Source organism: Cricetulus griseus, chromosome 5 (assembly GCF_003668045.3).
Source record: "Cricetulus griseus strain 17A/GY chromosome 5, alternate assembly CriGri-PICRH-1.0, whole genome shotgun sequence".
Taxonomy (NCBI): Eukaryota; Metazoa; Chordata; class Mammalia; order Rodentia; family Cricetidae; genus Cricetulus; species Cricetulus griseus.
In genome coordinates, this window is record NC_048598.1 from 17,885,733 (window position 1) to 17,912,275 (window position 26,543).

Below are 26,543 nucleotides of genomic sequence, written 5' to 3' on the forward strand. Positions count from 1 at the left end.
CTCAGGACTTCTGGAAGAACAGCCAATGCTCTTAACTGCAGACCCATCTCTTCAGCCCCCCTCCCCATCATTTTCTTTAGTCATATGATTCTAGTTTTCTAGGCACTTTAAGGCCAGTCTCTTCCTTTTGACTTGTTTTTTTTGGAACCTAGGCTGTCTACTTTATCTATCAGTCTAATGAGGAACCCAGAGAGCATGGCTCCCTAAGGCTTCGCTGGAAAATAATTTGAGGAACACTGGATGTGCATCATTAAAAATCTTCCCTCACAGACTTCCTGGGCTTTTTAAACCTGAAATGTGGATGTTGTTTTATTCTTCAAACAGCTTGCCAATTTAGGTCTCAATGTTGTGTTCAAAGGACTTTATTTCCCGAACAAAGATGCTGAGAGAAGGAAGGCAGTGTCAGAGAGACACCATGTAGTCACCGAAGGAGTAACATGCCGAAGCATTAAAGGTAAGCCACAGCCTCATGTCATCACATAGAGGAATAGAAATGAGTTAATGCACAAGAGAGAGCTAGTTGGCAATATAGCTGAGCCATTGGCCAAACAACTGTAATTGATATATTACCCTTTGAGTTATTATTTTATAAGCGGCTATGGAGACGGGAACCCAAGGAGTGTGAGAAAAACTCCCAACTACATCTACACTTCTCTCTCTCTCTCTCTCTCTCTCTCTCTCTCTCTCTCTCTCTCTCTCTCTCTGTTGTTTGGAGACAGAGTTTCTTTGTGTAGCTTTGGAGCCTGTCCTGGAATTTGTTCTGTAGACCAGGATAACCTCGAACTCACAGAGATCACCTGCCTCTGCCTCCCGAGTGCTGGGATTAAAGGCGTGTACCACCACAACCCAGCTAACTTAGTTCTCTTCTAAGGAACTTTCCACCTTACTGTTTTGTACTCCATTGGGTTTGCCTTGGAATTGAACCAGAACCCCTGGGAGAAAGGATGCTGCCTACAGGCAGACAGCTACATGGGTGGGTTTGTTGCCACTTTCTGAAACACATCTGAAGCTGCTCTGGTCATTCATTACTCCAGGATTGTAACCATGATGGAAAGAGCATAAAACCCAGTTGCCCAGAGTGTTTTTAATTTTCCTCTTTGCTACTATAAAGAATAACCAAAATGTCACAGCTGGCATAAATAAGAGTATGACAACTACTAAGCCGTTAGACTGAGGGGTGACCTCCTTCCTAGTTAGGGTAGTTGTGTTTATTTGGCAAAGGGAAGCATAGGATGCAGGACAAAGAAAAGGAGGCACCAAAAATTTTTCCCAGATGCAATTCTTGTAAGACAAGACCTAGGTGGAGTGTCTGGCTAGGTGAAGAGAAGTTGAAAAATATAAAAGAATATTTATATATAGGTATGCATTGCAGGAATGTATTTTCCTAAGTAGCTTCTTATGAACCTATATATAATCTTCACAAAGCTCTATGATGTAGGTGTTGTTGTAATTGTTATATTGTAAATGAATTCACTCGTGCATAAGACATAACCAACTTTCCCTGAACCATTCATCTGTGGACCAAGGTGTGTACCTCGTGAGACAACTTCAGGGCCTGTAATCTTTGCCACAAGCTCTAGATTTGACTCTTCGAACTGTGAAGTATGGGAGTTTAAGACATTTCTTTAAGGATCCAGTGCCACTCCAGGACAGATGTGTGTGGTGGATCTTGTCTAGAGCCTGTCAGTCTGTCCCTCCAGAAGAATCTATGGAAGAACTGAGGAGATTCTGGTACCTCAGATCTAAGACACAATTTGAACGGAATTCAACCAGAACAGAGGAAGAAGCCTCTATCACTTGAATTGTCTTGTAGATAGCATCTAACTGTCACAAGGCACAGGTGAACTTGAAGCTTTCTCTGTGACTATGTTTCCCAAGTAACAGAGTTTAGTATTGCTCATCGTGTTGCTGCTGCCTGCAGTGGGGGATTAATAGTAAAATACTGAAGCTCCAAGTGACCACTTTGGCATGTCATTTCCTCATACACGCTGGTTATTTATAACTGTCCTCATTAGAAAAAAATCTTTTGTTCTGTGTGGTCAGAATCTTTTAGATCTGTCCTTTTCCAAATCCCTGGTGTCTTTTATTCATCAGTGATTAAGTCAGTATTGTTTGTTCAAAGTAAGGAACAGAAAGGCAGAAATTGAACTTCCTAGCTGAGCAATGTGTCCAAGTCATTCTCTGTGTGTATGAGCAATATGTAAACTCATCTAATGTGCCCAGACATCACAAGATGTTTTGAGGACTACTAGGGACTTTTAGCTTATTTCTATTCATTGAGAATTTTTATTTAACACATGTGCCTCTGTGCTCTCCTCTTCTCTATGGTTTTTCATTTTCTTTGGTAGGAAACAGATATAAAAGCAGATTTTTTTAAAAATAAAATGCATTCTTCAAAGATGTTGCCATAATAAAAATAGTAGTACAGATGGCATGTAGCTACAAAGTCTATTCTAACTGAGGCATAATCATCTATTATTTAATAATATAAAAATGGCGACTGGTAATAGAATCATGAACCCTCTTAGCTAGACTCTTTCATCTTCACCTACCTGGACATCTAAATCCTGCCAACTCTTATGCACCTATTTTCTTACTGCTTTTAATAGGGTGTGTACTTCTGTAAAAGAGGAAGACGGTTTTTACTCAGATAACAAACACAATTCCCTTCTCTTTGAGGCCCACGATGCTCATAACTGAGAAGAAGAGGTGTGCATTTCTCAGAATGGGAGAGTCTCTGTGCTGTGTTACCTGCGCTAGCCTCCATTGCTGCTCCTCCAACACTCCATTGCTTGTGTCTGCTGCTGGCTCCTAGGTGATACATACCTAAAAAGCAGGGGTCAGTTCCATTTCCAGAGAATCTCTATTTTATACAATATTTGAGTAAATTAATATCCCCTTTAATCATTACTGAGTAAAAAAGTTGTCTCTAAAAACAACACATAAACATGGACCACCCATGAATAGGTAAATAACATTGTGGGACATGCATAGTGTAAAAATATCTAAAGTATATAGTTACAGAGACAGGGAGGAAATGCCAGACATCCTCTCCTTCCTTCCCTCCCTCCCTCCCTCTCTTCCTCCTTCGCTCCCTCTGTCCTTCTTTCCCTTTCTTCCTTCCCTCCTTCCTTTACAGTGGAGACTGAATTCTGGACCTTGCATATTCTAAGCAAGTGTTCCACCACTGAGCTATTCCTCAGCCTGTTTTATTTGAAGTTCTTCTAGATTAAAAGTACAACTGCACACAATATGGAACTCTTTCTTAGCAAAATGAATACAGCCACATTGTGCACACACAGAGTTTAGCCACATGAATAGAGCCTGTTTGTTGATACCCAAGTAACTGAATGTTGAGTCACATTTCACTCCTGAAATATTTGGGATTTTAGGCAAGTTTTTGCTGACATCTAGCAAATGTTGCAGCCATTCTCTCCCCATATGCAGATGGTATGTGTAGTGGGTAGCATATCTCTTCAGTGTTAATCTATAACACAATCCAGAAGTTTCCTTCATTTCCAAAAATACTGTAATATGCATTTCTGTGTCAAATAAAAACCATGGTGGAATCTACTCTTTCTTTCTATTCTGCTTAGTTTGGTGGAATCTCAGGCTCTTTCTATTCTACTTAGCTAGGTACCTCGGCTAGTCGCAGTCTGACTTGAATTTTCCACTTGTCCTTTCTTATCTTTACTCCAGAGAACTCTCTCTCTCTCTCTCTCTCTCTCTCTCTCTCTCTCTCTCTCTCTCTCTCTCTGTGTGTGTGTGTGTGTGTGTGTGTGCAAATGTTTGTGTGTCATGGTGTGCATGTTGGGACCAGAAGAAAGTGCTGGTTGTTGGTCCTCACCTTCTACCTGTGTGAGACAGGGTCTCTTGTTCTGTTCTGTACACTGGGTAGCTGGCCCACAAGCCAGCAGGGATTCCCCTGTCTTCGCCTCTAGTACTACCACAGGTGTGCTGTAATTACAGGTGTACACTACTGTATCTGGATTATGTAGGGGTCCAAACTCAGGTCATCATGTCTTCAAGGCAATTGCAGTGGGTACACTGAACCGCCTACTTAGGCAGACTCAGGATATAAGAAGGGACAAGAAGGAAGTCGTCCTCTTGCTCTTCTTCTTCTTCTTGCTCTCTTCTCTACTGAGCTGCCATGTCATCCCAGGAAGAGGACACCAGTGGAAGGTGTCCTCGATAAGATAAGTCTTATAAAATATATAGATTTATGATAATTAAGACTGAGCTAGCATATAAGAAATCCTAGTCAATTGGCCAGCAGCATTGTAAACTAATACAAGACTCTGTGTGTTATTCTGGGCACCCACGTGGTGGCAGGGCTCAGGCAGATGGAGTAAAGACTTATCATTACAAGTGGCTATTACCCTTTCCCTCTGCCTACCCCTTCTGCAGACTGACACTCTATTCTTTGATCACTGCAGTTTGCTTCTGCTCAACTTCTCCACTTTTTTTGGTCACTACACTCCTCTTTAATTCTCAGAACCCATGAGCCTACTCTATACTTCAAAAGTTTGATTTTTGAAAGCTAGCTATTTTCAAACAAGTACTGTTTATGGGTTCCACCTTCTTGATGTCCCCCCCCACACTTATGTTCCCTTGATAAAGGTCTGGCTGGTACCCTCCTGCCTCAGTCCAGTGTCTCCATGCATTCATACATCCCCAGGTCCTTTTGGTCTTTGTTCCAGGAGCATCTGCTTTAGAAGAGCCCTGGGTTCCTCAAAGATCTCTTCTCTCTCTTTCATCAATTCTCATTTTCCCTTTCATTCAGTTTATTTCCCTGTGAAATCATAATCATTGCTTCAACCCCCTAAACACGTCTTTAGTCCCAGACCCTCATTTGAAAGTACACATAGGGTATCTCTCATCATTTCTGCACCACATTCTGACATCACTCTGACATCCTCACTACACACTCTCCCAGCCCTCACAGTTGGTTACTCTGTACTCGGTGACAGTATAAGACTTCTAGACTCCTCTTTCATGAGTTGATGCATTAAAGTCACTTATTTCTGCGTTGATCACCTATGAAAGACCTCACCTCAAATGGCTGTGGTAGCACACATTTGTAATCCCAGCACTTAGGCAGGAGGATTATGTATTGTAGACCAGTCAGTGCTACACAGTGAGAACATGTTTCATAGAAACAAACAGAGACCACCACCACCAACAAATAGCTTGCCTTCAATGCCTGTAGGGAGACACTGTAGCCCCGCCTCCTAGGAGCCACTACAGGTGTGCCTGGCCATGCCCATGAGGGCGTGGTCAGGGGAGGTTGAGAATGATGGGGGGGACTCTTAAGGGGCCGCAGACACGTGGGGAACCCCTTCTCTCTGGCCTCCCTAGCTTGCTGCCTTTGGGCACGCTCTGGCTTGCGCTTGACTGGTGTTTATCTGAATAAAGATATCTTAACTTTATGGACTATGGATCATCTGCGCTCTCGTTATAAATGCCTCTGATTCTTCCTTCCATTTGAGCACAGCTCCTGGCTCAAGTGGGAGCACAGGAAGTACTGATGCACATCTGACTGCAGATATGCTCTGCAGACTTATTTGAGTTGCTCAGCAGCAACTCCAGATGCACAAATGGTGAAGCCCATCGTCATGGCTTAGTTTTCTGACCCATTCAGATACCCGTGGAGGTAATTAATCTCAAGTTTATGATGTACATAGATAACCTGAGAGATAAATGTAGGCTGCTTGTATTGAGTATTTGAAGTTTGCCACTCAAGAACTTTCGGTGAGATTGACAGAAGTTACTCCCTCTTGCTCAGCTCAATGCAAAGAGTTATAAAACCTTGGCCTTGATTGTGGTAGCTTCATACCACAACCCAAAGGTGCTTGGAAGAACATTCTAGACCTGACATATTAGTTCAGCCCCAAGCGTACCAAGCACAACTGCTATACCATCCATGCTTTCTTTCATTCTCTCCCCAGACTTGAACTGTGTGACAACCTCCCCAGCAGATTGACTTGGTCTCCACTGAATGACTCTGGTAAGAGAAGGGGATCCTGAAACTTTAGTAATGTCATTGTGAAATGATATTTCTTTAAAATCTATTTATTTATTATTATTAGCAAGTAGGTATGCTCTTGGCCATGAATGTGACATGCATGTATGGAGGAGAGAGAATCACTTGTGGAGGGGGTCCTCTCCTTCCACCTTCATGTGAGTTCCCAGAATTGACCCAGGCCTTCAGGTTTGCATCACAGGTGGCAAGAGTTTTCACCTACTAAGTTGGTTTGCTAGTCTGAAAATGTATACCTCCTTATGCCCAATTTCTTGACATTACAGAGTTATTTTCCTCAGTTGTAAACAGAATTGAGTAGGATATGTCTTACCATACTCAATTAGTCAGCAAACACTAGACTCCTGTCATGAGAAAGCCATTGTATTCAACACAACGGTTGATCAAATAAGGAGAAAATGCAATTTTCTCTTTTAAGGACATCTGTATGCTGACTCATTCAGAAACTGATTCTGTTGTGTGTGATAACCTGAGTCAGTCCTAAACTTAAACTGGTCTGTACATCATGATCACCTGGGTATCTTTAAAATAAGAAGGATGCTCTGGCTTCTCACTATGAACAGTGAAGCCAGCATTTAGGGGATTGGGCCTATGACTCTGCATTGCATTCTGAACAATGAACAACAAAACAAATGAACAAAATAAGACACAGGATCTAATTTCATCTGTCCTTCGCCAAATCAGAAGAATGGTGATATAGGGCTTGCCCTTCACATCTCTGATGTCCATGCTAATGGTCTGACTTTGTTTCATAGCGTCCTTACCTGTCACAGTACTTCAGTGATCCACACACTGTGCCTGCCACACAGTAGGTACCCAGTTGGTTTTGTGATTTTGATTTCACAGCTAGTATAGCCCATTCTTTTGGGATATGTTCAATTCTCTTCCTCTTGATACCCACTCACAAGTCTGATCATGAATCACTGCAGCGTGGCAAGCAGGTAAAGTGCACAAGAAAAGAGTCAGAGCTTCATTCAGGATAAAGAAACTCATCTACATTTTCCTTGTTTCTGAGTTTTAACTTTACTGAATTATAAACTACAAATTCCTGAAAATTGTCTCACTAAAAATGGAGAAATGAACATGGCTTCTTTAAGTTTTCCAAAACCATAGACTTATTACCAGCCAGAAGGTTATCAGAGAAGCAGGTGAGAGAGACATGGAAACTAAGAAGGCACTTTGAGAGCAAGGTGTATGCTTTTGTAGTCTTTCAAGCTGGACCCACTGTGGGTGGATACACAGATCTTTTCAAGACAGTGAAGCTGCTCCCCATGATACTGTAATGATGGCTACAGAGAATATGCAATGTAAAGAGTTAACACTAATGTCTACCATCGAGGAGTCCAATCTCCATGACCAGCTTGATGGAATTTAGAATCACCATGGAAACAAACTTCTGGGCTTCATGTCTGTGAGGGATTTTCTAGACTGGCTTAATGAGGTGAGAAGACCCACTCTCAAGGTAGGCAGCACCATACACTGGGCTGAGGTCCTGGACTGGGTAAAAAGGAGAAAGGGAGCTCTCGGTTTCCTGTCTCAAATTCAGTGTGGCTAGTGGCTTCAAGATCCTGTTGTCACCCCTTCCACCTCCACGATGGACTGTAGCCTCAAACTATGAGCTTGAGTAAACCCTTCCTTTCCCAAGCTTTTCCACTGAGTGTTTTGTTATGACAAGGAGAACAGTAATGGATGTAACAAGTGACAGTGGGTCACAGGTGTTCATCAGCTCTAACAAGCTACTCTCTAGTGGGGGTGTTGGTAGCAGGGTGGCTGCTAATGTGTCAGAGCAAGTGGAATTCAGAAAAAAATCTGCAGCTCTTCTCCTCAGCTTTGCTGTGAATCTAAAAATACTAAAAGTTCACACCCATTCACACGATACTCAGTACACTCACATACATACACCTTACATATACACTCATACACATATACCCATGTACACACACACCTACATACATATACACAAATAAACCGCACTTCCACACATATGCTTTCTCTCTGTCTCTCTGTCTCTCTGTCTCTCTCTGTCTCTCTCTGTCTCTCTGTCTCTCTGTCTCTGTCTCTGTCTCTCTCTCTCTCTCTGTGTATGTGTGTGTGTGTGTGTGTGTGTGTGTGTGTGTGTGTGTGTGTGTCTCACACACATACTCTATTTACTTCACAGCAGACCTTTCCCACAGGAGGGCTGCATTAACCTTACAAAAATACACATAATAGGATATCTTGAAAGGCGGAACATTTGTGGGAGAATATAAAATATGACCATTCTCTGAAACAGCTGTGAGCCATTGCAAGTCATAGATGCCTGCAGCCCCAGACTCAGGGGCCTGAGAACTCATCAGGAAATCACCAGTTCAAGGCCAGCTTGGGCAACTTAGCAAGACCCTGTCTTAAAAATAATTGAAACAGTTGCTGGGAGAAGAAAACAGAATTTAATCAAAATATTCTAGGTTATAATTATTATGATTTTGTAAGATCAAAGCTGATCAGTTTTGTAGAGAAAGCATAGCCTTTCATAAGCCCAGACTCGAGGGAACATGTTCTCTTTGCAAGATAGTCCATGGGATAGGGGTGATTACCGTCACTGTGTTTCTGCAGTAAGTGCATCACTGGGTCCTCCTTTCCAGTTTGCCAGTGTCCTTTTGTTTAACTCCAACAAAGCCAAAGATAATGAGTTACCCAAATGTGGAAGTCCAAGTGTATTATGTAAATTGCCAACTGTTCTGCTCAGGGATGAAATGAGACAACTCAAGTTATAACAGTAATATTATAGAAAGCCATAGCATGATTTAAGAATGCAAGGAATAACTTCTTTTGTATTGTACAAAATAACACCTTGGTTTTAGTACTTCTGGCACTGAGATAAATTAAGCTTTCCTGAAAGAAAGATGTGGTGAGGTAATAATTACCAAAGGCATTCTGTATACCAGGGAGGTAGCTGTAGGCGTCAGACCCCAACAGACCCCACAGCGCCTTTCCGTGTGTCACTAACATTTGGTGACCCATTTGAAGGTTTGACTGTAAATCTGTTCAGCTTTTGATTGGCCTAAGCAAGGGAATGGAGGGCCTGGGTGAACTGGAGGTTGGTTTGTAGGGGTGGGTGAGCTGCTGAATGGAAACTTTGCAAACCACATTGTCTCTGTCGTTTGCTTTCTTGTTTTTATTCAACATCCAGGCATTAGAAGTGAGCTATCCAGTGAAGGGCAAATCATTTCTCCTCTAGTTTCTTTCACTGGCATGTGGTGGCTTGAAGACAGAAGTTACAAAACAGCTCAGCTCTTAATGAGTAGCCATACCATGCTGTGATCAACTTAAACAGCTTGTGGGTACCACAGCAGATCATTTTGTCGATTTTGAGGCATGGAAGGTACACAGAGGGAAGGACACCTGGATTTCCAGTTAGGAGAATCCAGCACTGGGACATTAAGTAACTTCTCTGATGTTAGACAGATTGTGAGTAGCCACAGGATTTTCATTGTATATGTTACCTGAACATGGGGCTGTGTTACATAAGGAGGTTTTCATACAAGTATATACATTTTACATTGTGTATGTTCTCTATATTCTCCTTTCTGACCTTGTTAACCCCTGCTCCCAACACCGTTAGTCACCTTTGTCCCCTAGTTTTGTTTTTACTTTCATATCTCACACATCCACATCCACACACACACACACACACACACACACACACACACACACACACACACACGTCCTTGTGTATCTATATAGAATCTAAAAACCACATGTGAGATAAGTATTTGATATTGCCAGGCGCGTGATATGTTGATGTGTAGTCTTTTGAGTATACACCCTGGAGTGGTAGGGCTGGGCTGTCACGTAGACCTAATTTGAACTTTTTGCGTCCCCTGATTTCCACAGTGAAGGCTGCACACTTCCCAGAAATTCAACTGCAATCCCTTTGTTTGTGTCACTCCTTGCTGGATACATTTGTGAAGCTGTCATGTAGCAAATTCTTACGATGCCACTCTGCCAGTCACAGTGCTAGATCTGAAAGACACTGTGCGTGATCAAAGCTGAGTTTTTACCTCTGACCCAGATTATCTTCTGTAGAAGAAAAGCAGATAATAAAACAACCACCTACAATGAGTGTCAGCTGGCTTGAGGCACTGTAAGAAAGGAGAGAGGATGAGAGCCAAGGGCAGAGGTGGCAGGTGAAGGGTGGCATTTAAAATAAAGGTGTGGCAGTGGGGGCGGAGAGCTCTCCGATAAGCATATCTTTGAGCAGAGAGCTGAAGGAAGTGGAGAAGTTCCTTGGGGGACGTATTTATCATATATGTTGGCCAAAATATAAAACTCTCTCTTTTGAGACTTTGCTTGTATTGGAGGGTATGTTATGGCCTACACATCTTAAGACTTTTTTTGTTTTGTTTTGTGTAAAAATTATCAGCAGCGATTATTATCACATTGATAATTATTATGAAGTGTTCTCAGCTTAGTGGGAGTAAAATCTGCTAGACTAGAATAAATTTAATTATGTCCCCAAGTGTGACAAGATATGGTAAAAAATATCCTGGCCACTGAGAGGAGGGGTGGGTGGGTTTGGCCTCAAAACTGGAATAAATTGAATCACAGATGGGATTTCAGGATGCTACAGAATAAAGATAGCTAGTATCATGGCTGACATTCGTATCCTCCATTGGGTTTATTTTGATAGCTCAATTCAATAAGACTGTATAAAGTATAAACTTGCCTTACTCTCAAAAAATTTTAATCTCTCTCTCTCTCTCTTTCTCCCTCTCCCTCTCTCTCTTTCGTGCATGCATGTACACACGTGGAGGCCACAGGTTGATGCTGGATGACTTCCTCTATTGCTTTCCATTTTTGATGTTGAGACAGTGTCTCTCACTGAACCTGGAGCTCTCAAATTCATCAAGACTGAATGACTACCAAACCCAAGAGACTGTCCTGTCTTTGTCTCCTCCCCTCCAGGAATGTAGGCTAGAAATGCTGTTCCTGGTCTCTTATATATGGGTACTGGAGCTCAACTTCAGATCCTTCTCTTTGTGTGTCAGGTGCTTTTCCAGCTGAGCTATTTGTCCAGCTCCCAGTGTAGTTTAAAAATCAACAAAAGCCCCCCCTGCCCAGTTTTCATTTTTCTCCACCTTCCCGTCTTCAAAAATCCCTTCAGTATGGTCCATTAACATCTGGTTCTAGGGCTTATTAGCCCAAAGTTTCATACTGGCTTCAGGTTTATGCCAGTGACAATCCCATTTCTGATGCTATGATGTATATTAAGGTTCTTCAGTAGAACAGAACTGGTGGAATGAACAGATGCTGAAGGTGGATTTATTAGATCGCCTTATTCAATATGATCTGGGTAGTTCAACAATGGCTTCTTCGCAAGTAAGAGCTGAAAACTTAGTGACTGCTCAGTCCATGGGGATGGATGGCTCAGCAGTTGCAGAACCACTGGCCCATGTTGGGTTGTCAAAGAGGATAGTTCTGATTTGATCAAAGGATGGTAGCCACGGATGTGGCAACAATGACAACAGCAGAAACAGTAAATGCACACATGAAATGAAGGCGAGAGGCACAGAGCAACAGTTCCCCCCCAGCTTCTCCTTATATCCGAGATGCCACCGGAAGGGGTAACTTACCTTAAAGAAAGCTCTCCCCTTTCATTTAACCTTTCCAGGAAACACCCTTAAGACACACCCACACGAATATCTTTCAATTGGTTACAGATCTAGTCAAGTTGGCCACCAAGATCAACCACCACAGGTCCTTTATTCTTCTTCTTCACCCTCTTCCTTTAGCACTGCTCAGCCACGGCTGTGGGGAGAGACCTGAGGAGACTAAAACGACCACGAGCATCCCAGATGAAATGTAATTCCATGCATCTCACCCTTCAACTGCTTTAACAAATGAACAGAATCTCTTTTTTTTTACCCATCTCCATGAACAGACTCTTCGGGGTTGAAAACACTAATCATCTTTAAAATCTTACAGAACTGAAGACTGAAGCAAATATTATGGGGTTAAAAGTGAAGTGTCAGCAGAGCTGGCTCTTTCCACTAGTTTCAGGAAGCGTCTACTTCCATGTTTTTCAAGCTCCAGAAGCACACCACATGTGCCCTGGAAGTATCTCCCTGCATCCTCTGCTTCTGAGATCGGATCTCTTGCTATCGACTTAGAAGCTCTTGCCGCTCTCTTACACCAGCCTTTGTGATTATCTGGGGCTCAATAGATAATGTTCCTGTGTCAGAAATCTTTAACTGTATCCAAGAAGTACCATGTCATATAACATATTCAAAGACTAGGGAACCGGGGTAGGGAAATATTTGGGAAAATAACTCTGTATATCCACCATAGTGTTACTTTTTAAAGCATGTTATATTTAGTTGGTAAGTAGAATCTAAATAACTTTGATACTTTTCTTGTTTATTGATGAAAGAGGATACAATGTGGATACAAATGCCAACAATATCAGTAAGAATGATAGCAGCAAGTCTTTAGTTGCATTTTTTAAGGATGGGGCATTGAGCACTGTTCATTTACTACATTGTGTCATTTCTGCTTCTAGCTTTCTTTGTCGTGGCTTGTTCTATCACCTGTCTTGTTTTCTAGTCCTTTCTACCATGCTTGCCAGAATTTCCATTCCACTGTAAACTCTCCCTTCTCTTAAAACAAGCCAGGGTCAGATGTCTATAAGGACACATTCTAGGTTCCATTTCTTTTATCCTCGCAGGGCCGTGTCTCTGTTACCCTCATATGAAGTGGTCTCTGAGGCCCCTGTTCTCTTTCTGTGTCATCTTTTTTCTTCCTAGTCATGCTGTTCCCAGAACTGCAACACTTGTTCACACTGGCAAGGAACATCTGGCTCAGGTATTTTCAGATGATGCTGTGGATATTTCATTGACCTCAGGACATAGAGTTCCTTGATCTCAGTTTCAATGAGCTTCAACTTCAGAAACCCTCACTGTAGAGAGAATCTTTCACTGTGGCCGTTACCCATGCTTTGTAACTACCCAGTTAGTTCACTCATACTCTTAAATTTCATGAGCCCATTCTGACCACAGCCTGCCACTTTTCTTTTGAGACAAGACTTACATAGTCCTTATGTAGTCTAGGCTGTTCTCAAATTTGCAATTCTCCTGCCTCAACCTCCTGAGTGGCTGGACTTCCCCACCTAGTTGTCAATAAGTCTTCCTTTCTTTCTTCCTCCTTTTCTTTCTTTCTTGGTCTTTAAAACTCAACAGGACATGTAATGCCTTGTGGAATCTTGTTATATCTAGACAGTGCTATACACAATGCTTTCTTCCACCCTTCATGAATACAAGTTTCCTCACTCTTAAACCAACTACCAATACCCTTCACTGCTTTCACTCGAGATTCTTGTAAAGATGTCATTTGTGGTATGGACTCTGGAATCAAATAGAAGTGGATAAAACTTTTAGCTCCTCTGCTTCCCCCAAAATGGGACTTTGGAGAAAATTACTTTATCTCTCTAAAACCTCTGTTTTCTCATGTATATAATAAGGAGATAACAATATCATCGAGTGAATGTTTAAGCCAGTGTTTAAACGGACCAGCAAAAATGAACACTTTAGTCAAAATAAACTCGTTTTGTCTACCAAATAGCCAAAGTAATAGTAAAAACCCACTAAATACATGTTAGTTATTATTCATGATGGAAACTGAGCCAAGTGGCAGAAGTTCCCTCAACTTTCTCCTATCGTAACAGTTAATTCATCTTTACTGGTACCCATTATCTTACTGTTTTGTGATACGATGGAGGTGAGTAGTATATCATTCTTCTAGCATGTGTGAGACTCTGGATGTAATCTCATACATACATATATATGTATATACATTGAGAGAGAGAAAGAAGGGGAAGATGAAGAAGAGGAGGAAGAAGAATTCTATCAGGTCTAAGTCAAACCCTACTGTAATAAATCCCAAAATTACCCCTCCACCCTCCTTCACTTTCTCACAAGTACCCTTCTTTAGTTTCTCACAGGCATGCCCCTTCTGTTTCTCTTTCTGCCCTTTCATGATTTACTTCTCAAAGTCTTTCAACAAGCCCCAGCCCCTCCCATCTCAAAAGAATCCTCCAGCTATTCTATATCTAGTTCTCCTACTTTCACAGCCAAAACTAGGTTATTTTTAATAGAGAAATATAGGCTGGATGACTCAACACCATCAGAATCATGAAAGAGCTGAATGAAAACACATCACAGGCCCAAACGACTTCCTATTATTTGACTTGATTTCCTTATCAAATTGAATATTATTGATGGTTTCTTTCTTGAACATCTTTCTTGAAACTCATGGCTTCTTAAATGTGAGATTTCTCTCTGGATTTCCCACCCCAGTGTCTATGTTTTAATTCTAAGCATCTTTTCTTCTTCTTCTTCTTCTTCTTCTTCTTCTTCTTCTTCTTCTTCTTCTTCAATCTCTTCTTCTTCCTCCTTCTCCTTTCCCTCCTCCTCCTCCTCCTTCTTCTTTAAAAGTGATTTATTAGGTTTTTTTTTTTATTTTATGTGCATCAGTGTTCTGCCTGCATATATGTTTGTGTGAGGGTTTTGATCTCTTGGATTTGGAGTTACAGAGGAGGAGAAGGAGGAGGAAGATAAGTAGGAGGAATTGTCTCAGGTCTAAGATAAATCCTATGTGAGCTGCCATGTGGGTGCTGGGAATTGAACCTGGGTTCTCTGAAAGAGGAGCCAGTTCTCTTAACTAGTGAGACATCTCTCCAGCCCCAGTTCTAAGCATCTTTCTAAGCAAGTCTTAGCCTCTTAATTCTGTCGTTTTGGGGCAGAGAAATTCTGTCTCTACTGCCATCACCTGCATTCTTATTGAAACTAATCGGTACTCATTGATACTAGGCTTTTGATACCTAACTTTCTCTCAGGCCCAGAACTCTGCCAAAGCATGGGAATCTGGAAGGATGTATCACCACCTAAAATAACTGTAATTCCATGGAGAGTGTGTTAAATAACATGAAGGAGGTTCTAAGAAAACAATGCATTTGACAATGAAAGTCAAAGAGACGGAAGCTCCCACTGCTGGTGGAATCAGTAATAAATAAAGGGTTTTGGCTATTGTCCTTATTTTTATTTCATGTATGTGGGTGTTTTACCTACATATATGTCTCTCTGTATTTGTAGTGTCAATGGAGACCAAACAAGGGTTTTGGATTTTCTAGAATTAAATTACAGATTGTTGAGAGCTGCTATGTTGGTGCTAGGAATCAAACCAGGGCCTTCTGAAAGAGCCCTGAGTGCTCTTAATCACTGAACCATCTCTCCAGCCCCAAATAAAGATTTTTTTTTTTTTAAAGCGGAGTTGCTCAAGCTTCAAAGAAATTGAAAATGTCTGAACGCCAGTAACATAGGATGAAGATATCAAGGAAAAGGTTAAAGCCTGTCTGAGGTGGTGAGTTTTCCAGGTTGCCCAGAATTGAATTTGTCCGAAGAGATAAAAAGATAAAAGTGACTAGATCAGATCTAGATCTTTAAGGATAGAATTTCTCAATCAGTTGTCAGTGAGTGCATGGTGAAGGACATGTGCTTTGCTCTTCCTGTTATAAAAATAGTGACCCCAGCAGATGATGGGATTCAGCGGTGACCTCCAGAGAGGTTCTGGCTTCTGTGTTCCAGAACAAAGAACTAAAGATACCTGGATAGGAGTAAGAAAGCAAGAGGCTTTGTTGAAAAAGTATCCATTTCCCAGGAAGGTGGGGTTTAGTAGCTCAAATAGTAGCAATTGATGCACAAAGGATCAAGGCTTTTGTGTCATATGTATGAACTTAGCGAGCGGTCATTTACATAGTGAAGGCTTTTCCACATATGTTCTGTCTCTGCTACATGCGGTACTACAGGCAACCTCATGCATTACAGATATTGTCAATGTCTTAGATTTCTACACAGTTTTGTGGGGTTTAGTGTTGTAAGGAAACACAGATGACCCTCAGGCAACCAGAGTGCCCCTCCGCAATTGTTCCAGTGTCTGGATTTAGTAGGCTGCCAGAAGCAAGGCTGGAGGTGGGGCAAGAAGGGTAGAGAGCTGCCCAGCATATAGAATGGTGACTAGTGTGATGTCGACATTTGATCTAGAGACTGTCCTCAGAGTTCTAGCGAGATACCTGTGTCACAACCATCTGATCAGAGTTCCTAAATAGCACATCAGTGTGCCTGTAGCATTTCAAACACTGTCAGAGAAGCAAATGGCTGTTATAATTAGACTTTCTACATCTTAGAAAAAAAAGAGATTACACCACTAAAGGTGTTATTTTTTTCCAGAGAAGAACCTCTAACAATGTGAACAGTCCTTTCATAGCTCATCATTAAAAACAAACAAACATTGGGTAAAAGAAAAGTTTCTCTTTGAAGGTTGGCCACATGCAACAGTTGTCAACATCAGGCATGATAGCAGTTTTATTCTGTTTTTGACGTTTGATAGATAGATTTAAAATAATTTATTCTGAAAGATAGCACACCTACAGAAAATTGAACAACATGTGGACACGGCAATCTTCTGATTTTACATAACAGTGTTGTCTCAGGAGAGAGAAATGGGAAGTTCCCAGGGCCCCTGAGGAGTACTAGCCTCTATGTGTCCATCAGGAATCTATTGGAGAAAACAGAGGATGACCATAAAATACAGACAGGGTTTGTTGACTGGCTTTGCCGTAACCCAATCTGGGAGCTTTGTGCATGTGTTATACAAGCTGTTGCTTCTGGGTCTCCTTCTGGGTTTGAAATCATCAGGGCAGGCAACCACGGATCAGAGAAGCTACAAGCTTGAACCTGGTGATGGTGCACAGGTTGCTCCGCTGTCAGGAGAGCCCAGGCTCAGGGACAGTGCTTGCTAAAGGTAGACCACTGAGTCCCTCAGTGCCAGGTGCATCGGCATTTTGTGCATCATGATTAGAGGCAACTGCTTCAGTCTGATTTCCAGGCAGCGACTGTGTTCTGGTAGTGATGCTGACCCTGAATTGCTTCTGTGGGTCTATTTCTGGGCTCTGCTGTTCCTTTGATTTATTTGTCTCGTCTTTAGATGACAGTGCATTCTGAATGAGAGTGGCTTCATCTTAAGTCTTGAGGTTGATTCTCCAGCTTGGTCATTTTCCTTCAATATATTGAGGGCTTATTTTGCCTTTCCATACAAACCTTAGAAACAGTTTGTCAGGATTCCCAGAGCAACTTACTAGGGTTTTCACTGACTTGTTAGATCAAATTGGGAAGCACTGACACCTGGGTTAATATTGAGTCTTCTGATCTTTCCATTTAGTTAGTTGTCTCTAGTCTGACATCTTTCACCAGCTTTGCTGTTTCTTCTTATAGATCATTTATGTATTTTGCTAATATTTATACCCAAACATTTAATTTTGGTGGGCTCTAATGGAAGTGGGATTGCGTTTCTAATTTCAATTCTGTCTGCTCAGGGGTGATATATCAAAAAGCAATTTACTCTGCGTGTTAATCTTGTGTCCTGAAAACTTGCAGACAGAGGCACGCTTTTTGTTAATTATGATGAACTTTATTTTGATTAGCAATATCCAGACTTAAGAAATTAACCATCTTTTCTTAGAGGTATTGGTAATTTGGATATCCTCTTTGGTGGAGTTTCTGTTCATGCCTACTGTTTGTTCAGTTAGACTGTATTTTTCTTATAGATATGTGGGCATTCTTCATATATTTTGCATCTTCCATTTCAAATTTATAATGCAAATACCTTTTCTACTCTGAGGCTCATTTTTTTTCACTTTCATGTGAGTATTTTTGGTGAAAATGTATTTTTAACTGTAGAACAGCTCAGTTTACCATTCTGTTGGTTTTTTGCCCTCAGCACTTTTAGGTATCTCTTTTTTTTTTCTGTGACAGTTGAACCTGGTGCCTGGTACATGCAAGGCAATTACTATACCACTAAGCTGCATCCTCAGCCTAGTGTGTGTGTGTGTGTGTGTGTGTGTGTGTGTGTGTGTGGTTTAAGTGCCCTTGCCCTGGACTCAGGGAGAATTTTTTTAATTTAAAAATCACTTCATATGTAGAATTATAATTATATGACTGATTTTTTAAAAGATTGATTTGTGTGTTGGTGTGCATGTACACGTATGTGTGTGGGTGCACATGCGGGTCAGAGTTGGGGGTTGGGTGCTGTGTAGCTAGAGTTATAGGCATTTATGAGGAACCTCAGTTCTTCTGATAGAGCACTAAGTACTCTTTTTATTTTATTTTTCTTTTTTTTTGAGTTATAAACACAATTGAATTACTTGACAATCACAGTTCCCTTCTCCCTCCCCTCCTCCCCTACCCCCCCACTAAAACCCTATCGCATACCCTTTCTTCTAATCTATACCTGACCCAACCTTTCTGCTCCCTCACGACCTCTGCATCCTTCCTCTTCTTCCCTTCTCATTCTCGTAGCTCCCTCCCCCCTCTTCCCATGCTCTTAATTGAGGACTAAGTACTCTTAATTACACACCCAGCTGTCCATCCCCCATGACACTAACTTTGTAGGCATTATATACGGTAGGAAACATCTTCATTTATTTTCAATAGAGATAACAATGCAGTACCATTTACGCAGAGCTAACCCTTCTTATTCTGTGCTACAATGCTGTGCTAGAGTCAAACATCTAGACGTGTGTGAAGACTGCTGTCTATGCTTCCTATTCAATCCTCTAGTCTATTTATGTATTCTTATGAACTGCAGCAGCTTTGTTAATTTTATTTTATTTTGTTTTTGTAGGTTTTTTTTGAAATAGGGTCTCACTGTGTAGCCCTGGCTGTCCTGGAACTCACTATATAGATCAGGCTTACCTTAAAACTCAGAGATCTGCCTGACTCTGCCTCCCAAGTGTTAGGATTAAAAGTGTGTGTCACCATGGCCATTGTGTTAAAGTTTTTCATTCTCAGCTAGATTATGGAGTGATGAGTTTGTCTTCCTATGTCCCCTTAATTTTTCTAGTCTTTCAGTCTATCATGTCTCAGCACTAGGAAGGACCATATGGAGGGAACCCATTGTTTTAACTAATCATGAAAGATTAGTCTTTCATATTAAAAAAAAAAAGACCATAAAAACAGAATGTAGCCTTTTTTTCCTCAAAGCCTTTGTGACTTGTGCTGAAAGTGAGTTATCCATGTTAACGCAAATATTGGTACAGTATTTGCTTTCTTTAGAGAGCACCCCACTATTCTCCTGCTGCATGGATTGCTTAGTCATTGTTTTGCTGATGCAAACTAGGCCTTTCCAGTCTCTAGTCACGATAAATAAAATTGTTGTGAAGATCCATTCTTCCTTTATTTTCTTAATATGCACTATGATTTTAAAATACAATCTACTTATATACTAGTATGATATTAACATGTGATATATTAATATACCATTCCTTTAGGTTGGTTTATATTTTATATTTGTTCCTGTCCTCTTATATTGAACAATTTAGTGCCATTGTATGAAGTAAGTTCATTATGTTCAAATTTAGCCTCTGACAAGTTCTTAGAACAGGAGTAGAAGGCAGCCAGGGTCTTTGCTGAAGTGTCACAGGAGTGGTTTCTCGCCCAGTTGTTAATGGTGTTACTCTCTGAAACACCTTGAGCTGGGCTTCTGCAGTCTGCCTTGCTTTACTGTCTTCCAGGCTCCCACTAGATTGACCCTGTAACCTCGCTTATAACACTCAACCACTGTGCTAGTCTAAAGTTTCAAAGTCCTCTATATATGTCTCCAAATAAATAAACCCTGGTCAGGCTCTTCACAGCCACAGCCCACTCTCTGGTACCCATTTCTGTATCAGTGATTTTTCTGTGACTGTGGTAAAATTCCATGACCAAGGTAACTTAAGGAAGAGTTTATTTTGGCTCACGGCTCCTGAACGATGAGAGTCCACCACAGTGGGGAGACAGCAGCATGTGGAAGGCATGGTAATAGGAAAGGGAAGCCGAAGATCACGTTTAACCAGAAGCATGAAGCAGAGAGCAACTAGGAAGTGGGACTCTCTACACACTCAAAGATAGACCCCAGAGACAACTTCCTCCCACAAGACTCCGCCTCCAAAAGGTTTTCAACTTTTTTGGGGGGCGGGCGGGCAGGGGTTTCGAGACAGGGTTTCTCTGTGTAGCTTTGGAGGCTGTCCTGGAACTAGCTCTTGTAGACCAGGCTGGTCTCGAACTCACAGAGATCCACCTGCCTCTGCCTCCCGAGTGCTGGGATTAAAGGCATGTGCCACCACCACTCGGCTCTTCTCTACCTTCTTAAATAGCACCAAAACCTGGAGACCAGTGTTCAAATATCTGAGTAGGTGGGGGAAATTCTCTTTCAAACCACAAAAACATATGTCTTGTAACAGTTTATAGTTGGGGTTTGTTTTCTTTTATGCATTCTGAAAGCCAGTTTGAATATAGTGTCTATTAAGTGTTACATAATGTTCAGTATATTTAGGCTTACATCTGTAATGTTTACTGTTATAACTTAAGGGGTGTCAGGGTTGCAGAAAGAAGCTAACAAGGTCACCCTTCATAAGTGCTTTATTAGACTATGGGGCCCTTAATGGGGAGAACTGGTCTCCATGTTGGAAGAGGAGTTTCATTAATTCATTAGGAGAGATAGCTTCCCTGTGTGGAATGGGGGTGGGATGATGAAGTGTGCCAGCAGGGGGCCAGAGGAAAGCGCTTTCAAATACCCAGAGCAAAGAGGACTTTTGATAAGTTCCAACAGGGGGCAGGCAAATATCATACCATGTGGTCTAGTCTGGACTACATGTCAAGAGGCACAGAGTCAGACACTTGGTGGGATCATAAACTCATAGCTTTGTTTGTTTGTTTGGTTTTGGTTTTTCAAGACAGGGTTTGTCTGTGGCTTTTGACGCTGTCCTGGAACTAGCTCTTGTAGACCAGGCTGGTCTCAAATTCACAGAGATCCGCCTGCCTCTGCCTCCAGAGTTCTGGGATTAAAGGCGTGCGCCACCAACGCCGGGCTCATAAACTCATAGTTTAGAGGAGGGGCTGGGCTTCTCTTCCCTGACCCTCATCCCAGCCTGAGTGTTTGTCAGTTCTTTGTCCTAAATGATAGGTTGCAGGTGTGTGTCCTGATTTCAGGGTGGGGTGTGGGGAAACACAGCTGAGGGCTGAGATCTGGCAGTCGTTGTGCATTTTCTATTTATCCAACCCTTTCATGATTTTTCATCTCTTGCTTTTTAGAGCAAGTAATTTTTATCATTCTCAATTCCCTCCTGTGCTTGTCCATGTGTTGTTGCTAGTCTAGTTGTTTCCACAGAGATTATCCCGTTCACTACTGACAAATCAGAGTCCAAATGATTATTGTTAATCTTACCTTCTTCCAGGCAATAAAAGGGCCTCAAAAATTACAACAGTCCTTCTCCCATCTTTCTATTTTTGATCCAGTGTGTGTGTGTGTGTGTGTGTGTGTGTGTGTGTGTGTGTGTGTGCACATTTTGAGTTCATTCCATATGTGTGCACTGCCTGTGAATGCCAGTAAAGGGCATTGGATGCCTCTGGAGCTGGAGTGAAAGGTGGTCATGAGCTGCTCCACTTGTCCTGGGAACCAAACACGGATCGTCTGCAAGAGCAGTGTGTGCTCTTAACTATGAAGCTGCCTCTCTAGCCCCACCCAGGTCCTTACTCTGAGACCTGTTTTAACTGCTGCTGTGGTTGCTGCTTCATCCCATTGGTACCCTGTGAGTTAGTGATGTGTTTTCCATTGTGGTACTCTTCTCCATCTTCGTGTGCCCATCTATTTCCCCTTGCTTTAAGCATCCTCTCCAGTATTCTCTTTAGTGTGTGTCTATTCCTGTTCATCCTCTCAATTTTTGTTTGTCAAAACCTTACTTGACATTTTCCTGTCCTTCCTGAAGGATATTTTCTCATGATTGGTAATACTGGGTTGGCATTTGTTTTATGTCAGGAGTCTTTTGTTTCCTGGCTTTTCCTCCTTTGGCTCTATGCAGAAGCTGTCTGATGTCAGTCTACCTGTGCACCATACAAGGATGTCATGTCCTTCAGTCTCACTTGATTGCTTCTGTACTTTTTCTTTACCATTTGTTTTACCATTTTTCCTATGAAGTATATAAATTTGCATTGCTTTCTACTAATATTTATCTCTAAAAACGCTCATCATTTCCCAAATTCTGTGGCCGTTACATGTTATAATAGTTAACAATGAAACTGCAGCATTGGTTAGCTTGGGAAAAGGAAGCTGACACATAATCCCCTTCAGAAAAAAGCAGTTTATTAGGAGAAAAGGCCTCAAAATCATCATTGGACCTTCACATGGGAGTTAGATATATGAAGATATGAACATGATGGAGTCCTAGAGGGAAGTAGAGACCTGGAGGAAAGCCCGAGGAAGGGTTTTTACTAACTTGCTCTTTAATTGAACTACTCTATTTATTTATTAAATATGGTTTGTTCATATTTTTGTCATCGTTGTTTTAGAATTCCCTGAATAATCCTCTCACAGAGTAAGAACTCAGAATTTAAAAAGGGACTTTTTTTTTGTTTGCTTTAACCAAGTGGTGGAGTGATGCTTTGGGGAAAGTAGATGAACACTTGTTACCATGGCAACACTTTTATTACTCAGGGCTCAGAATCATTTCCTGAAGAAGCTCAGGTTACCTAATTCTCACGTTCCAATTCTGATACTTTTCCCATGCTTTATGTTTAAAATCTGATTCATTATCAGCCATATTTCAATGCTTTCAATTTTTTTAACATGCATATCCATTGACTGACATTCTCTTAGCTGCTAAGCAAGACAGACACTATTAAGGGCAGACTCTTTATCAGCCTGTCTCCAAAATGTCTTTTCCTTTATGTTCAGGCCAAATTTGATGCTGCCAGATGAGCATGCCCGAGGCATTTGTCCACCATTTAAATTTAGCCCTTCAAACATGTGCTTACATGAGCTTGAGCCCAAAATTATGTTTTTCCTTGGATTTTCTTTAGCCTTAAAATAAGCATGTTCAGGAATGTAATGCTTTCTTGAGTTTGCCCAGGTATGGGTCATCCTCTACTAAACATATATTGGCTACTTAAATAACATACCCATGATCCTTCAGTTTGATGAGGTCCTTGCTTTCCCTTGCTTGATTCCACCCATAAATCTTTCCCACTCCCTTAGGTCTTGGCTGTCTTGTTTTAGTTTCATTATCCAAGAGGAGAGCCCACTGCCTGCACTTGGTCTGTTGACAAAAGATACAGCCCTCACTTCAAAGAATAAAAGAGTTTATTCTAGAGCCAATTAAGAGTGTTCATGGTGGAGGAACACAATCAGACTTCTTCAAATACCATGTTCCAACAAGGCATGAATTTTATGGACTTTTATGGTAACAGAACAAAGAAAGTTGTAAACTTAACACACTTTTCAAATATTGGTGAGCACATGTGGAGATGATAGAAAATGGCTCTCCTAGGATCCTATATTCCCATGTTGAGACCCTCGATAATGACATTTTTAGAAGGATTAGGAGGTGTGGTCTTGTTGGAGTAGATGTGTCTTCGTGGGAGGAGGTGTGTCAACAGAAGTGAGCTTTGAGGTTTCAAAAGCCCATGCCAGGGTCAGTGTCTCTCTGCCTGCTGCCTGTGGATCAGGATGTAAGGTTCTCAGCTGCTGCTCCAGTACCTGTCTGTCTGCTTCCTGCCATGATGATAATAGACTAACCCTCTGGAACTGTAATCTAGACCTCAGTTAAATGCCTCCTTTTGGTAAGAGTTTCTTTGGTTATGGTTTCTCTTTACAGCAATAGAATAGTAACTAAGATATCACATCAGGAAGGCAGGTTACAGCAAAATTGGAGAAAACTGAGCTTTAGCCTTAGATGCTATCTGACAGCATTCTTAGCTCTGATTGGCAGAAACTAGGGGCCTGTTCATACATTCCAGAGGATTTACCTAAGGGTCACAACTGACACTGAGTCATGCATAGAGGCAGACAATAAATAGCTACTAATGGAATTAGAGATGACCTCAAGGTAATTGGGCTTCGGACTGGCAACATTTCAACCTCTCCATGTCACTGACATTCTCATCAATCAATCAGTTTTTGTAGTCACAGCTTCATTCCTGGAATTCTCCTTTACGTCTCCCAGGTGACACTACCCTTGATGAAGCAGACAAATAGTGAGAGGCTGGATAGGATGCTTTTCTTGTTTAATAATAATTTTCCTGGAAGATCTGGAGGCTGAAGCAGAGTAATCTTAAATTCAAGGCCTTCCAGATCAGCCTAGCAAGACCGTATCTCAAAAGAGCTGTTGATGCAGCTGAGTTTGCCTAGCATGTCAGGACCCTAGGCTCAACTTCAAATAAACAAAGAAACAATGACAATAATCCTCTTTGGATATACACAGCATGACACACACGTAATTTGACTCTTACTGCACACGTTCTAATTGTGGTTATGGATTGGAGTGAACAACAGGTATAGGTGAAAGCTAATGGTCACTACCAAATCATTTGGGGTCCATTTATGCTATGCTACTGATCCCATGTTTCCTTGTGCCATCTTGTTGACAATAACAAGAGACATTTTTCTATGTATAGAAGAAGTTGGCAAACTAGCTGCAGGCTGTTGCTTGCTTGTTGTCAGGGCCTGAGGTCACCAGAACCCCTTGAGTAATCTCCATTTCCAGGATCACGTGGGATAGAGGGATGTGTAACCATCTGATGGTGCAGATGGGGTGTTGTCTGGACTTTGTGGCCTCCTGTACAACAGCCAGTTCCGAGTCTACTCTTCACCTTGTAATGGCTGGGAAGAAGGATGAAGCCAGATTTATTTGTGGGACTAGATTTCTTTTCAGGCTTTTCCTCCGTGACTGTGGAATAAAGGGCATATTTATTAGTAAAAAAGCATTATAGACAAACTTCCCAACTTTTACCACTAAAGAGTTTTCATCCTCTTAGACAAGCAGTGGAGTGATTTCAACAATCCCTGTGAGTCTCCAACAAAAGAGTGTTGATGGGAGGAAGTGAAAGTCCCAAAGGGTTCTGGAAGAGCTTTGGAGCTAATTAATGGGGTGCTTCTCCATTCTAGGACCTGTGGACACTAACTGGAAAAGGTTGGCAGAAGGACAAATATGAGTCGAGCCCAAAACAAAACAAGTTCCAGGCTAGCCAGGATTACATGACAAGACCCTGAAAGCACTCCTTGGGACAACAAGATGGTCCAACTGCGGACAGCACTTTCTGCACAGACTTGACAACCTGAGTTCTATCCCCTGATCTCATTGTTCAAAGTGGGAACTGACTCCTGAATGCTATCCTCCGACCTCTACTTGTATGCCATGTCATGGGTGTGCACCCACAAAAAATAAATAAATAAAAAATTTAAACCCATAGATAGATAGATGCATATAGATAGACACATTTTGTCAGCAACATTCAATCAGCATTTATAAGACACTAGACGAGCACCATATGTTTCTCAGATATTTCTGGGATTTGGTTACAAAATTTTGTAGCACCAAAAGGGAAGAGGAGACATACAAGGTAAAGAAAGTGACAGAAAGTTCTGAGGCCCAGCCTCTGTCTTCATGGACCTTTTAGGCCTGGGCACTAACAAGGTTGTATCTCTGCTCCTCTCTCCGTGAGACGAAATAGGAGCCTCATGTCCCCCCATGACCTGCATACTGCAGCAGAGGGAGGATCCCCACTCTCCAGGTGTCCTCTCTGCAGTAGTCTAGACTTCCTTCGTTTCTTTCCTGAGCCCACTACTCAGCAGGTTCTCCCTCCTTCTTAGTGTCAGTCTGAAAGAATGAGTTGGATGAAATGCGTGCCCTTATGATTTACAATCCAATAGAAGAAAGACAGTGAAGAGAAATGAGTTTTCAAGGAAAAGCAAGATGCAATAGTAGAAAGGGGGAATTACTGAACGACAAGAAGTCTGATGGTGATGAGGGTAGGAAGAAAATAAAACTGAATGAGGAGGCTGTTGTTGTTTGTGTGCTCTTAGAGGTATTCCCACCACGAGATCCTAGAAACTCATGTACTTCCAAATTATACTGTGTTATATTTAAACATTTAGACTCTGAAGCCAAACTTCTGGGTTTAAAGCCCAGCTCTGTCACAGGGTTCTTTGGGAATCTTTGATAGTTGTTTATGCCCTGTGCTCGGGTTTTGCAACTGCAAAAAGAGGGTGCTAATTTTAATGCATTGTTACAAAGATGTGAGAATCCATGCCAAGCACACAGCCCCAGACTTGGCATATTAATTTAAAGTAAAATCAGCCATTATAATAAATTATATCATCAGATGTGTGTGTGTGTGTGTGTGTGTGTGTGTGTGGGTGTGTGTGGGTGTGTGTGCGCATGTGGATACTAGAACATCAGCATCAAGTGTCTTCCTCAGTTATCTCACTGACCTTGGAGCAGCAACTTAGCTACACTAGCTGGTCCGTAGTCCCAGTGGTCTGTTGTCTCATCTCTCCAGTGCTGAGATTACAGATATACACTGTTGCACCCCACTAATGATGTGGGTGCTGGGTATCCAAGCTCAGGCTCCCATGCTCACAATGCAAGCACTTTAGCAACTGA

General features: G+C 41.7%; 1 protein-coding gene and 1 long non-coding RNA gene across 2 annotated transcripts in view; one reads left to right on the forward strand and one right to left on the reverse strand.

Annotated features, from left to right (window-relative positions):
* The first annotated feature begins 273 nt into the window (after positions 1 to 273).
* On the forward strand, positions 274 to 25,349 carry LOC103163788. Its single transcript, XR_003486095.1, has 3 exons — positions 274 to 454; positions 5,949 to 6,007; positions 25,046 to 25,349. It is a non-coding gene; the product is annotated as an uncharacterized LOC103163788 (long non-coding RNA).
* Wdr64 (WD repeat domain 64) overlaps positions 24,706 to 26,543 on the reverse strand; it is a 93,020-nt gene continuing 91,182 nt past the window's right edge. Inside the window, exon 28 of the mRNA XM_027418895.2 lies at positions 24,706 to 24,827. Coding sequence (XP_027274696.1) covers positions 24,747 to 24,827 — 81 coding nt within the window. The 3' untranslated portion in view covers positions 24,706 to 24,746. The remainder of the gene's footprint in view (positions 24,828 to 26,543) is intronic.